The 13,590-nt window shown below is 34.2% G+C and overlaps 2 protein-coding genes and 1 pseudogene across 2 annotated transcripts; 1 reads left to right on the top strand and 2 right to left on the bottom strand.

Moving 5' to 3' along the window:
- Positions 1–357: 357 nt before the first annotated feature.
- On the top strand, positions 358–3,618 carry LOC112522811 (cyclin-SDS). Its single transcript, XM_025132124.1, has 7 exons — positions 358–1,431; positions 1,678–1,848; positions 2,239–2,405; positions 2,657–2,785; positions 2,927–3,107; positions 3,240–3,284; positions 3,586–3,618. Exons 1-7 carry the CDS (start codon positions 358–360, stop codon positions 3,616–3,618), a joined length of 1,800 nt encoding a protein of 599 aa, XP_024987892.1.
- Positions 3,619–3,871: 253 nt separating this feature from the next.
- Positions 3,872–6,519, bottom strand: LOC112523304 (binding partner of ACD11 1-like). Its single transcript, XM_025132841.1, has 6 exons — positions 6,376–6,519; positions 6,026–6,100; positions 5,796–5,899; positions 5,278–5,353; positions 5,065–5,148; positions 3,872–4,829 (listed from the first exon to the last, which is right to left on the bottom strand). The coding sequence occupies exons 1-6, from the start codon at positions 6,484–6,486 to the stop codon at positions 4,050–4,052; spliced, it is 1,230 nt and encodes a 409-aa protein (XP_024988609.1). The 5' UTR covers positions 6,487–6,519; the 3' UTR covers positions 3,872–4,049.
- Positions 6,520–9,000: 2,481 nt separating this feature from the next.
- LOC112523358 lies at positions 9,001–9,717 on the bottom strand (annotated as a pseudogene).
- Positions 9,718–13,590: the final 3,873 nt, after the last annotated feature.

Genomic DNA, 13,590 nt, shown 5'->3' with positions numbered 1-13,590 from the left:
TTAATTGTAATTTTTATTTGAGTAATAATAAAGAAATTAAAATTAATTTCCATTTTATCTTATTTGCAACGGAAACAACAAAGAGCGGTGATCGAATTAGGAAGGAAGGTCGTTTTAACGTGAGAATTGTAATGCCGAGCGGGCCCACGACGCTTTATGGTAAAAACCACCCATTCCTCCCCACATGCAACCCTCCTTCTCCCCCTCGTCTCCATGTCTACCCCCACAAAATCTCTATCGCTAACGTTCTCAACTGCTTTCCAAACACTTCCATGAAATCATGTTCATGAAACTGAAATCTGTAAGTTGAATCATAAGTATCCAATTTGATCAGTACTCGCTTGGTAGCGGTTCGTGATGAAGAAGTTTAGATCAAAGCTACCTCGCCGGAGACGCTCACAAATTTCTCCTATTCTTAGATCATCTCCTGCTCGGAAAGTCGATTCTAGTTCGATCATTGAATCTTCTTCCAACTTGACGCGAGATGTAGGATTATCGTGCGATTCCACCAGCAGAGTATCGACAAACAACAAATCGCTGAAGAAGAGAAGTTTTGCTGATGAGTATGGAAGCATTGCAGGTGAGTTTCGGAGGATTACGAGGTCTTATAGCAAGCGGATGGAGATCATGGCCGGGAAGGATGTTGAGTTGTCGGAGTCGTCTTCGTGTGTGGAATTGTTTAACTCGAGCTCGAAGAGCGTTGTTCGAAAAGGACCTGCGGTTTTGAAAGATGCAAAAGCAGAGAATGATGATGAAGTTTCAGTTACTGTCTGTGGAATCGACAATTCAGAAGTGACAACTCGATCCGAGTGTTCATTTTTTGTGGAAGATATCAATGGAAGAGATAAGCTGCAAGGAAATGAAGAAACAGATGTCGTTTCAGTTTCCTCTCGATTAGCTTCTCCTCAAACAAAAATGGGAACAACTTCGCACTTCAGATTATCAGATATAACAGTCAGCGAAGGTCAATCAGCCTATACAAACGCAAAGGACTATGCCGTTTCAGTTGCTTCTCGTCTAAAATCTCAACCCGACCCAAAATCCGAAAAAATTACTTCGTACATCAATAAAGCAGAAACAAATAAAACACTCAACGATGATCAAGCAGAGAATTGTGGAGAGTCAAAGCTGATTTCAGCTGATTTTGATCTGACATGTTCAGAACATTTCTCCTGCGAAGAAGAAGAGTGTCATTCGTCGGCCCAGTGTACGGATGCTACTATGGAGAGTTCAGAGATGGAATTTTCATCCGACTATACTCCGTCGACATGGTACAAATCTGGCAGTCAATTTTCCGAACGATCAGATGGAGATACTACTCCATCACCTACGTTCCAATTGTTTCTCCTCTACCGTAAAAAATTCTGCAAATCTGAGTTTTTTGCAAAACTCTCCTCAGCAGATAACGACGAACCTTCTAATAAAATTACTGTAAGTTGATTATGCCTCCGCTTCTTATTCGTTTTCTAGTTTTTGTATATCCACGTTGATAATTCTCCTATGATTATTTGGTTAAGAAGTTGTAACCTCTTGTGAATTACTTGTTTGTGATCATGTTGCTGCTTTCACTTAATACTTATAGTGCTCAAAAGATGTATGATGTGCTTTGAAAGTTGCTCAATGTATCACCCAATTTTATAAAGATCGGCATAATGTGGTTTAGTCTATAATGATCAGAAACTGTTGAGGCCAGAAGATGAAGAACATGAAGAAAGCTACCAGATGATGAGGAAAAGGGAGAGGAGGCAAGTGTATCTACACGACTATGCCGAGGAATATTGTGGGATGAAGGAATATGGGCATTTGGTTGTAGAGCAAAGGTTGCATATGGTGTATTGGATAATTGAGGTCCGTTAGAACTGCTTTATGATGCAAATTACTTTCTTGTAGAAATTTGTATTCTCATCAGTTGCATACTTCACTACTTGCTATTTGTATCTATTGATTCCGGCACTCCCTTCAGTTTAATTGACCCATTAAATATTAGTGGTATGATGCACTCTGTTCTATAATTATTGAACTACTAACTGGGCAACACACTTTTGAAGTTTTAAGTCTCAAAGTTAGCAAAATGTTACAACTAGTTAAAAGTTTTCCTTAAAAAGCATAAAGTGCAACAAGTGTACAATTAGATGGAGATTCCTTGTTATATCCCTCAAAAAAATACCGTATATGTGAGTTTATTAAGCTTATCTCTGTTGATTGATCATTGATTCAGCTCATACTTTTTAAAAGCAGCAATCAGCTAACAAGGACTTGCAGAAGGAAACCATGTTCTTAGGTGTCAGCCTCTTGGACCGGTTTCTGAGCAAAGGATACTTCAGAAACAAAAAGGAGCTTCAAATTGCTGGGATTGCTTGTCTCACCCTTGCAACAAGGATAGAAGAAAACCAGCCCTTTAACAGGTGTGGTGCTTTCTTATTTCTTCGATTGCTTTTCTCCTTAGTTTTTCTCATTCATTATTAGTTGATGACAATCAGATTACAGATTATCCTTGATGTAAGCAAGTAAAAAAATCAAGGTCATATGCATTTCCAGCTTTTTATTGCCTTGGACTCGTAGTTAACATGATTTGGTAATGTTCTTTATGCACAATAAATCATATTGAATTTGATCTTAATTTTTGTAGTGTGTGGTTATACTTCAAATGTTGCAGTATTCGACAGAAATTATTTAACATAGGAAGCAATGAATACAGCAGATCTGAAGTAGTGGCCATGGAATGGCTGGTCCAAGAAGTCCTCAACTTCCGGTGCTATTTACCAACCATCTACAATTTCTTATGGTAAACACTATTCTCGGTCCATCACAATCACAACTGTATCTACACATGCTTTTTACCATCTCTAATGCACAAATATTAATATAGTAATCGAGGAAATGTACTATGCGTTCTTATTCATGGCCATGTGAAACAAATGAAAAGGTTTTATCTCAAAGCTGCAAGAGCCGATCAAGATGTGGATAGGATTGCAAAGTATCTTGCAGTGCTTGCACTGCTGGGCCATGAACAATTGTGCTACTGGCCTTCAACTGTAGCAGCCAGTTTAGTCATCTTAGCATGTCTAGCAGACAACGAACAATCATCTCACCAACAAATCGCATGGGTATAAACTTGATTCATGTTTACACGTATAAATATAACTTAATCACTTTGCATTTGCAGCCAGAAGTGTTGTCAGCAAGCAAATGAAATCTAACCATTTATTAATCCAACTTTCCTGGTTTTGCATTTTCAGATATATGATGGGTCAAACGATAAAGATATACCTAACTGCATAAAGGTAATAAAGTATAAATCGTATCTTATATTGCTGTTTTACATGCAAGTACTCCCTCCATCCAAACTAAAGAGGCGCATTTAGCTTTGGTTGTCGAAAAAACTTAGGATTAAACGTCAAAATCAAAGTACTTCAAAGACTAGACCTCTAATTTATAAGAGAAAAGAAGTCAAATCAATTCCAAATTTCTGAAACAGTTTCTTCAATCATAAAGCTAAAAATGCACTCCTTTATTGGATTCATTGGAGTATATAGATTACCTCACTGCATAAAGCTTCCTAATTTTGTGCTTGTATGTTGACAGTGTCTGGAATGGTTGGTTAAGTACATATGCTAATATGGAAACAGAAAGGAAGATTCGTCCATAAAAGTTGTCCACTTTAGAAATCAGTGCAAAGGCAACAGTTGTCAATAAGTGGAACAATATTCCTAAAAGCACCATTTGTTTAACATAGTTACAGGTGCTATAGATTTTTTGACACTACTGGTATAGATATTATCTTTTATGTTGTAAACTTTTGGTAAGCAAAAGAAGATATGCAATCTGTATAGATCTTCTTCCACTTACCAGTCTAAACTTTAGAAATAGGATAAATTCTTTTCATTAGATACTTCAGGATTCTCATCCTATACAGGAATTGACTTCTAGATTTAAGTAGAATAAAATTGATCATGTTCAATTCTAATTTCTCAGTTTCAATATGATCTGTTTCTTCATCTTTATATCCAACTAGCCACATTCCCAATCACAGTCAGTAAAATGGATCTTCAGTTATTTGGCGGGTTGCTGGTATCCGATGATTTGGCAGGATTACCCGATGATGTGGCAGGATTATCTGGTGATTTGGCAGGATTACCCGATGATGTGGCAGGATTATCCGGTGATTTGGCAGGATTGTCCAATGATGTGGCAGGATTGTTTGTTGATTTGGCAGGATTGTCCAATGATATGGCAGGATTATCTGTTGATTTGGCAGGATTATCCGATGATGTGGCAGGAACAGTTACAGGAGAGTCTTTTGTTGAAGATTCATCAACGTCATTAACTCTGTTTGTATTCTCCTTGTTTAGAACCCCCTTTTCCTCCTCGGCCTTGTCAAGCTTCTCTTTTGTTTTCGACCCCACGTCTTCAGCTGCCTTTGCAAACGCAGATAAAGCATTTGAAACCATCAAAACTCCACTGGATACGTAATGGTTGCGCATGAGAGCATTACTGGCGCTGGCCGCTTTCTGTTCAGCTACAGCAATGGCCGATTTTGTCGCTTCACTCACCTGGTAACGCTCATCCACTGCTTTCATCTTTTCATTCACCACTGCTCTTCCCATGCTTAAATTCTTGGTCAAACCTATCTTACGGTCAAGGGAAGCATAAGTAGTGGAGGCGCTGGTTGTGAACTGGTGCTTTTCGTCAAATGATTGGGCCTTTCTCAGTGCATCTTTTCCCAGAACAAATCCCTTTGCAAGCATGGTGCTTACCACATCCTCCGCCTTTTGTACAACTTCACGCCTCCTCTCATCTCTATCTGTAACTGGGGTCTGTGTCTCACCCTTCAGAGTTCACAAAAGTTAACACAGTGATTTATATGCACAAATATATTATGTTACATATATATACATCTATACACACACACACACACATGATAGATGGTTAACACGACGTACTACTACAAGCCTAGTTCATGTATGGGTAGAAGGATCAGGGAGTACCACAAAGCTACCGATTGTTATTTGGTTCCATAAACAGGGAGTTAGAACATATTATCAGAAAAAGCCAAGAACATACTGCAGTTAGAGGAGGAGCCTCTGGAGGCAGCTTGTAGTTGTCAACAGGGGTTACTGAAACTGAAAAATCCGCAATTGTAGCTCCCTGTAAATTATGTGTCAAAGTGAACGATACCAGCACCAAGGATGCAATTCATTTGTTTATCAAAACAATAATTGGAAAAAAAAATCTAAACAAATTCAGATGACCATTGAACTAGTTAAAGTTTGTTACCGTCAAAAGAGCTGCTGTATCTGCTCCCTTTGAATCCTTGAAGGTGACAAAAGCATGCTTAGTGGTTTCACTTTCACTGCATAGTGAACCATCTACGGTCATAAGCTTACTTATACACGTAGATATTAGACAAGTCAATATTGAACGATTATCTTGAATGACCCGCCTCTCCCCCCTCGTGGTTTGTCAATATTGGGGAAGGAAGCTTTTGATCATGTTTGGCAAATTAGCCGATTATCTAACAGTTAGCTGAAAAGTTAGTTGTCATAAAATATAAGGGACATAACTGGAAAACAGTGGAAAAAAGCTTCTTTAGTGTTTCAATAAGCGAGCTCATAAGCTAGTTGGGCTAACAACCAAGCAAGGTTTGATTATGGTTGGCAAACATGGCCTTTATATGCGGTCTTTCTTTTGCATTTTACAAAGAGACTAATTACCAAGATTTGAACCTGTTACATTCCATGGCATTACGAATAAATACTGAAGAAGCCTACTTCCAAGAATGGCATAAAGCGTACCTTTTCATTTCAATATAATGGATATCACCAGAAAATGAGAAGAATTCCCAGATATCCTTCTCATTGACAGCCATCGAAACATTACTCACTTTGACTGTTTTTATCTGTTGATTGAGATTAGAACGTAAATCAATAAACTGTTATTGCTTAAGAGTAGGAAAGAAGAACGATTTTAGTGATTCTAATCCTTGGTAATGGAAGACCAAATTTCAAGTAATTTCGGTTCTCACTTGTGCTTTGGAATTAGGTGTGCTAGCAAGAGGAACATCTGTTCCAGTCTTTGATTCGTTACCAGCCATGGAAACCTGCAATTTCCAGATGGTCAATCACCTATTCTCAGATGAGATATTTGGATTAATGACTCCAAAAACCACAAATTCTTGATTCAATTATGCATTACAGACTCTTGATTCAAACATATGATCCATTCACATATATATTTTTAATTAAGAAACAAGCTCCATCGATACCCATATCGTATATACCATAAAGAAATTTAAATGTAGATTAATAGAAGAAACTTGCATGCATCTGGGGAGAAGATGATTAGAAAAAGGAAATAGAATGCGTTGATACGTACCGATGATTGAAGATTTAGAGAAGTGGGGAAATAGGGATTAGAAAAGGCGTTTGATATGGAAGAGAGGAGACGGAGGAGTTTGGCGGTGGCCGTTGGGAGAACGATAACCATAAACCATGAAAAGGGATATGCGGCAGATTTCCGCGGGAATCAATATCATCCTCTCCCCTTCTCGCTCCAAACATTTCACAATCTCAAATTAGTAACTAGTCAAAGGAAGACGTTATAAATTAAATTAATCCAAGTTATACATTAAGAATATAAATAGTAAGACTCGCATCTTCCTTAAAATTCGAGATTACATGTAAATGATGTATGAATATAACTTTTTAAAATTTATATGTTTGAATTCATATAATTAACTGATAAATATAATTAAATACAAGATAAATATCTTATTTTAAATATAAATAATTTGAAATATAATTAAAATAATCATTAAATTCTAATAACCATAAACACTTCATTTTAAATTTATATTTTATTCAATATAAAAATATTAAGAACCATACAAAAGGATATTATAATATCGATAGAGACATGTAATAAAATGAAACATAAAAAGCAATATGTATCTCGTTGCATCATGGGAATACCCTTCTGATACATACATACATATATATATATATACATACATATATATATATACATACATATATATATATACATACATATATATATAGGGGGAAGATCAAATGTTAACCAACAATTTTGTGTTAACTTTGAAAACCATGGCAACCAATCAAATTTCATTCTTCTTGTAGGTTTATGTCATGTTCACATTTTAATTACAAGGGTATTTCAGTAAATTGATTTGATATGTAACTCCYAAACAATTAATAGGGAGTTACAAATCATCAAATCCCAAAAAATATGCATTTATAATATTAATATTTTTATTTTTTTTAATATCGATTTTCAATGTTCATTGTTTTATCAGTATTTAATTCGCATAGAAAACACGGTGATAAAAATTTCCGGCATCGATCAAGCTAATATGGATAAACGCAATGGAAAATAAATCGACAACAGTGAGAAAATTAAAATGGTTTATGATGACAATCGGAGTTAAAGGCCGGGAATTGAAAAAATTAACCAAAGCGAATGTCTTGGTAATATATTTTTTATTTTTTTAGATTCGTTTTAATCGAAATTATGTTCATTACGATGTATTGTGTTTTTTATAATTCATCTTGTATTGATAGCTTTTTTCTTTAATTATTAAAATACGTACCTAATTTACATGTTCAAATGGAAGTACATGCACGACCCATTTTCGTATTGTCATATTACCGACTTTATGAATCATGAACCATTGTGTTCATGTTACTTTCTATCATATGAACACAAGTGTTATTTTTTAAGCTTGATACCAAATCTTTATATTTGTGTAAGTGTTTGCACCCGATGTTCATAGCGTTGGTATTATGTGTTCATATATTTTATACGATATGAACAAGGGTGAACACGATATGAACAATAGGTGAACACAATATGAACAAGGGGTGAACCTTAAACGGTGTGGATGCAATGCATGTATAAAACTCCAATTGACAAAGGATCGCTTTTGAATGTGTTTATAATGAAGAAACTATTGTTCACAAGCTGTTCATATCGTGTTCATGCCTGTTTTTTTCTTTCGTGTAGCAGTTATTCTTATTATGTTCATATTGTGTTCATAAATGCTATGCAGTCCAAGTTCATATATATGTCAAATTTTTGTTCGTATTTGACACAATGATTCATATATATATATATAGTTGTTTTCATATGGTTCTTACATTAACAAAAAAATCATAGAATTTTTGATTTTATAACTCCCAATTAATTAATGATATGGGAGTTACATATATTTTTTTATCTAAATACCCTTTTCAATATTGTTCACTTATCTTTATGCAATTTTAAATTTTAAAAAACAAGTTTTTATCATGATTAATCACAACCATTTATTGAAAGATTGAATGACCAAGATCGGTTAACAAAGTTAACACAAAAACTTTGATTAACATTTGATCTTACCCCTATATATATATATATACATACATATATATATATATATATATACATATATATATATACATACATATATATATATACATACATATANATATATATATATATATATATATATATGTATGCACGCTCATTTAGTCCATGCCTATGTATTCTATTCTTATTAAAATAATTTTTCCTTTTTGCATTTTTAATCTTGACAAAAAATTCATTGCTCCCGCTATTATTAAATATGAAATTATTATTATTAAAATACAACCTATCGCATTTGTACAACCAATGCAACCTAATAAATTGAAATATTTATGAAAATGATGAGAGTTCATTTATTATGATTTAAATATTTATGGAATATGAATGCGGTTCATTAATTATGATTAATACTTTATATTAGAAAATAATTAAAACTTCTATAAATTACATATTCATTAAATTAAATGAACGGTTGAGATTAAGTTGTATTGGTTATACAAATATAAGAGATTGTATAATAACTCACTTATATATATATATATATATATATATATATGTTTTTGACAAACATGTTATTTATTATCATGTGTAATATATCTTTTTTAAATAAAAATACAATTTTTAACACTAAAATTTGAGAAATAACTCTTTGAGTATTATTGATATGGATAAATGACCATCAAGCCCTTTTAAACATAAATGCAAATGGTTGGTCATCAAGAGCAAGCCATTTCTTTCCATTTTCCTCCAAAATCCCAATGTCCCCACACACAACTTTACAACTGCTACAAACACAATTTTGTACCCAATGGCCCCAACCTTCTCAATCCTAAACCAATTGTTTATCGTACCCACCCCCGGCTTACCCACCATGCCACCACTCCTCACATAATATCTCCGTCTTGTCAGCGTGTCATCAATGTTACTGCCACCACTACTGATTCTCCATACAGTGGATTGGACACAAATTGTTGCAGCATTAAACACAATATTAAGATCACCCGACAAGGTTATGGCATTTTGTTTCGTGTCAAGTGGCAAGAATCGAAGAGGGAGGCCTTTGGAGAGTTGGTTGTTTTCTTGAACGACAAAAGGAGGGCAAAAACCGTCACGTGAAGCAAGAGAGAGGCCGCCACCACCACTACTGTTTGATTGGACTGGGTTTATGTAGTACTTTATACCTGGCTGGACCTCATGACCATCGATATCAAAAGCGGTCATGCCAGTGCTGGTGGAGGTTGGGGTGGTGTTGACGATGGTCTTTAAGGGTTGGGTAGATGATGGATAAAAGGAGGAGAGAAGTGTACACAAGAGAGTTTGAACGAGAATATTGAACTTCATCTTGTGGTTGTAATGAATGAATGATACAATATCGGTGAGCATTTTATATAGGCATAAATACACATGGCTACGAATTTGTCATATTAGTTATATCTAAGGTATGTATAATTTGGTTTACAGTAAAAAGAACACGTCATATGATATTCAATTACATATTTTAATTAAAAAAAATTATCAGGCACATACTTATATTTTTATAATTATATCAATTTACATTATTTATATTCAAATTTAACAATACTACATAATTATCAAAACTCACATCCATTTAATATATAATGATTAAGATGTTTGATATAAATTGCACTATTAAAAGTATTTGAATAAATAGACATATATATATATATATATATATATATGTGTGTGTGTGTGAGACCAAGGGTTTTTCGTGAGACCCATAAGACCAATTCTCAACCCTTGGATTAGATCTATAATCTGAACATTCATAATCACAAGATTGCTATGAGACTTCTCAATAATCACAAAATTGTTACCGTACAACTTTAGACCATTAGATCATTAGGTTATAATGTTGATCAATGAACATGAATTGGTCTTACGAGTCTCATGAAAAATCATTGGTCTCACGTAAACCCAACTCTCTCTCTCTCTCTCTCTCTCTCTCTCTATATATATATATATATATATATATATATATTACTTTGTATAATAAAATATCATTACTTGTGGTTAACATGATAATCTCAATTGGCCTAATGTGAAGCATGTGACGTGGCGTTAGATGATTGGTAGAAAATTCGTGAGTTAGTAAGTCCGTGTTTGTCTCTTGTATTTATACTTTCGTAACTTTCCCGGGTGTAATATTCTTAAAAAGAATTAATATATTTTTTATTTGGACAAAAAATGTATTATCAGAAACCCTAACCGGTCGTATATAAAACCTGCACTCAAATACACTAATATAATGGAGCATTTTTTAACTCACTTAGTGATTAAGGGGCCGTTTATCAAATACTTACTCAGTAAATGTTTACCAGTAAAATTCAACACTATCACTTACTTATCAAATAATATTTTAGTCAAAAAAATGACATCGTATGCAACAATTTACCCGGTACACGCTAACCATAATAAGAGTCATCACCCTTACTTATCGGGGTAAGACTCTTGATCTTGTCTTGCTCTTACCGGGTAAGATTTTTGATTTTTATCATATTCTTCCGATAATGTAATATGACTTGGTAAGTGTTTATCTGGATAAACGTTTAGTAAACGGTCCCTAAATCCAACAGGAAAGAAAGGATAATTGGGGATCGAATCTCGAACGTAATTGTAGGTAATTTTTATTATTTTAAGTAGGTTTAATAATGTACGTAATTGTTTGTTTTATAAGGTTTTATTAAAGTCAACATATGTTATAGTATCAATACCTTATTAAATAATATTATTTATTAAAAAAGAAGTTATTTTCTAGTAATAAAAAAATTAAATATAAGTAAAAAAAATCATTTATTAATTTATTATTGATGATTATAAATTGTTTTGCATAAATTATGATTAAATGTTTTGTGGTTTCTTAGAGAGAAGATGGCAAGTAGAATGTTAGGAAAAATAGCACCTACTCTTTTTGTCTTATTAATTATATAGAAAATTAAATATTAAATATTATATATTATATAAAGGGGTAATAACTTTATATGTTCACATGTATGAATATAAATTATATGGGTTGAAAATGATGGTATTTATAAAGTGTTAATAATTATAAAATAAAATGGTAAATTGCAAGGAATGATATAAATGAAATTGGGATCAAAACCAATTGTGTGAAAATGGAGTCGACTTAGAATGTATTTTCAAACAAGCACCCAACAAAATGATTCAGATTCAAAACTTATATCTTACGTGGCTTTAAAAACTAAAGGGGTGTTTGGTTCGTAGAATGTAATTTGGTGGAATTGGAATTCATCAAAGGAATTTAACTTTGTAGGAAAGAATTTTAATGAAATTTGACTACGCGTTTGGTTGGTAGGAATTGTAATGGAATCTCAAAAGAATTGGAATTTCCATTGCCTTCGGTCCTACCCCCACCCACCCCCTACCCCAACCATCCCCGCCCAACACCCCACCCCACTCCACTCCTCTGCCCTGCACTTAACATCGCCCCCGCCTCTACCCCTACCTCACCCTACTTACCCCCGAGTCCCCCACACCCTACCACCCATCTAGTGGAGGTTATCTATGACTATGGCAGTAGTCACATGGTGGTCGGGGTGGGGTAATAGTTGTGACGACGACAATAGTAACAAGTGGTCGGTGAAGTGGGGGTAGGGAGGATTGGGGGTAGCAGCTGTTATAAATACCATAGTGGCAGGGTAGGGTTAGTATGGGTGGGTGACAGGTTTGACGACAACAGTATTGTCATGGTGGTCACTGGTGGGTTGGGGGTTAGGGTAGGTTGGGTGGCAGTTGTGATAACAACATTAGTGGTATAGTGGTAGGGGTTTGGGGATCTGGGCATGACGATGACAATAGTAGTATGGTCATGGTGAGGGTTAAATTATATGCAAAAGGATGGAGTCAATTACTTCCATTTATGCCAATGAATGGCGAGTTCATTGATTTGTGAAATTCAATGGAATTTAAAGAATTCCATCCATTTCAAGAAGTGAACCAAACAAAGAAATTGGAATCTGGTCAAAAGAATTTATCATTTCAATTCCTTCAAATTCCTAGAACCCAATAACCCCTAAGGGAGTGTTTGGTTCACATAATGGAATTTGTTGAAATTGGAATCCGTCAAAGGAATTTTATTTTGAAGATATTGGAATGAAATTTGAAGGAATTTGACCACGCATTTGGTTGGTAGGAATTTGAATGAATCTATCAATAGAAATTGGAACAATCATCTCTATGTGGACTATCCCACCATCGCCCTGCCCACACCCTACCAACCACCATGTCACTACTGTCGTCGTGACAATTTGAATGAATCTGTCGTCGTTTGGTTGGTGGGGGTGGGGGTGGGGTGGCAGCGACAAAAGTGGTGTGGTGGTGGTCAGGGGTTAGGGGTGGGGCATGGTGAACAATAGTAACATGGTCATAGTGGGTGGTGATGAAATTCAATTCCTTTCGTTATACCAATGAATGATGAATTCATTAATTTGTGGAATTCAATGGAATTTGAAAGATTTCATCCATTTCAATAAATAAATCAAACAAAGGAATTGAAATTTGGTCAAAGAAATTTGTTATTTCAATTCAATCAAACTTACTCGAATTCCACGAACCAAACCGAACTTAAGAATTGGGATACCCTCCAAGTTAGGTCATAAGTCATTTAAGCAACAAGTTAAAGTTGTCCTGCATGTCAAAAAGGGCGATTAATTTAAATTTTATAAATATTGAATATATATATTATTAAAATAATTATCATTTCATATAAAAGATTGGATAAATATAAGCTTATGTTGATCTCCTTTAAAAAAGTTTGATCATTTTTAGTTAATTTATTAAAGTTGATATTGACTTACTTTTATATGAATAAGTTGAAATTGCGGATCTTTAAATATTACACCGTAATCAAAGTTTGATGTAGTAGATATAGTCAATGTAGATTTTTGTTTTGGTAATCATGGATATTCTGCTCAATTTATGTCCACCTTGACAGATTTAACGAGACCTTAAAATTTAAAAAATCTTCAACAATTTAATGTTGGAATTTATATAATTGTATCTACACTTGTTAAGAACTGTTTTAAGTGTTTATTTGTAATAACTAGAAGCGTACTCGCGCAATGCAGCGAGATAAATCGTGATTTTAATATTTCATTTTATTATTTATCTCAGTCGATGTTATAATATGACTTTATGTGATTTTGAGAAATCGATGATGTTTTTATTTTTGAATAAAATATATGTTTG

Source organism: Cynara cardunculus (genome assembly GCF_001531365.2).
Source record: "Cynara cardunculus var. scolymus isolate 2C chromosome LG 12, CcrdV1, whole genome shotgun sequence".
NCBI classification, from domain to species: domain Eukaryota; kingdom Viridiplantae; phylum Streptophyta; class Magnoliopsida; order Asterales; family Asteraceae; genus Cynara; species Cynara cardunculus.
This window is presented reverse-complemented; position numbering and strand designations above follow the sequence as displayed.

Excerpts from the sequence above, each read along its gene's own strand:
- LOC112522811 (XM_025132124.1), top strand. The coding sequence starts at position 358 with ATGAAGAAGTTTAGATCAAAGCTACCTCGCCGGAGACGCTCACAAATT. Across the intron at positions 2,786-2,926 it reads ACCATCTACAATTTCTTATG|GTTTTATCTCAAAGCTGCAA; the intron begins GTAAACACTATT and ends ACAAATGAAAAG. Across the intron at positions 3,108-3,239 it reads CTCACCAACAAATCGCATGG|ATATATGATGGGTCAAACGA; the intron begins GTATAAACTTGA and ends TTGCATTTTCAG.
- LOC112523304 (XM_025132841.1), bottom strand. The coding sequence starts at position 6,486 with ATGGTTATCGTTCTCCCAACGGCCACCGCCAAACTCCTCCGTCTCCTC. Across the intron at positions 6,101-6,375 it reads CTCTAAATCTTCAATCATCG|GTTTCCATGGCTGGTAACGA; the intron begins GTACGTATCAAC and ends TGGAAATTGCAG. Across the intron at positions 5,149-5,277 it reads ATACAGCAGCTCTTTTGACG|GGAGCTACAATTGCGGATTT; the intron begins GTAACAAACTTT and ends CATAATTTACAG.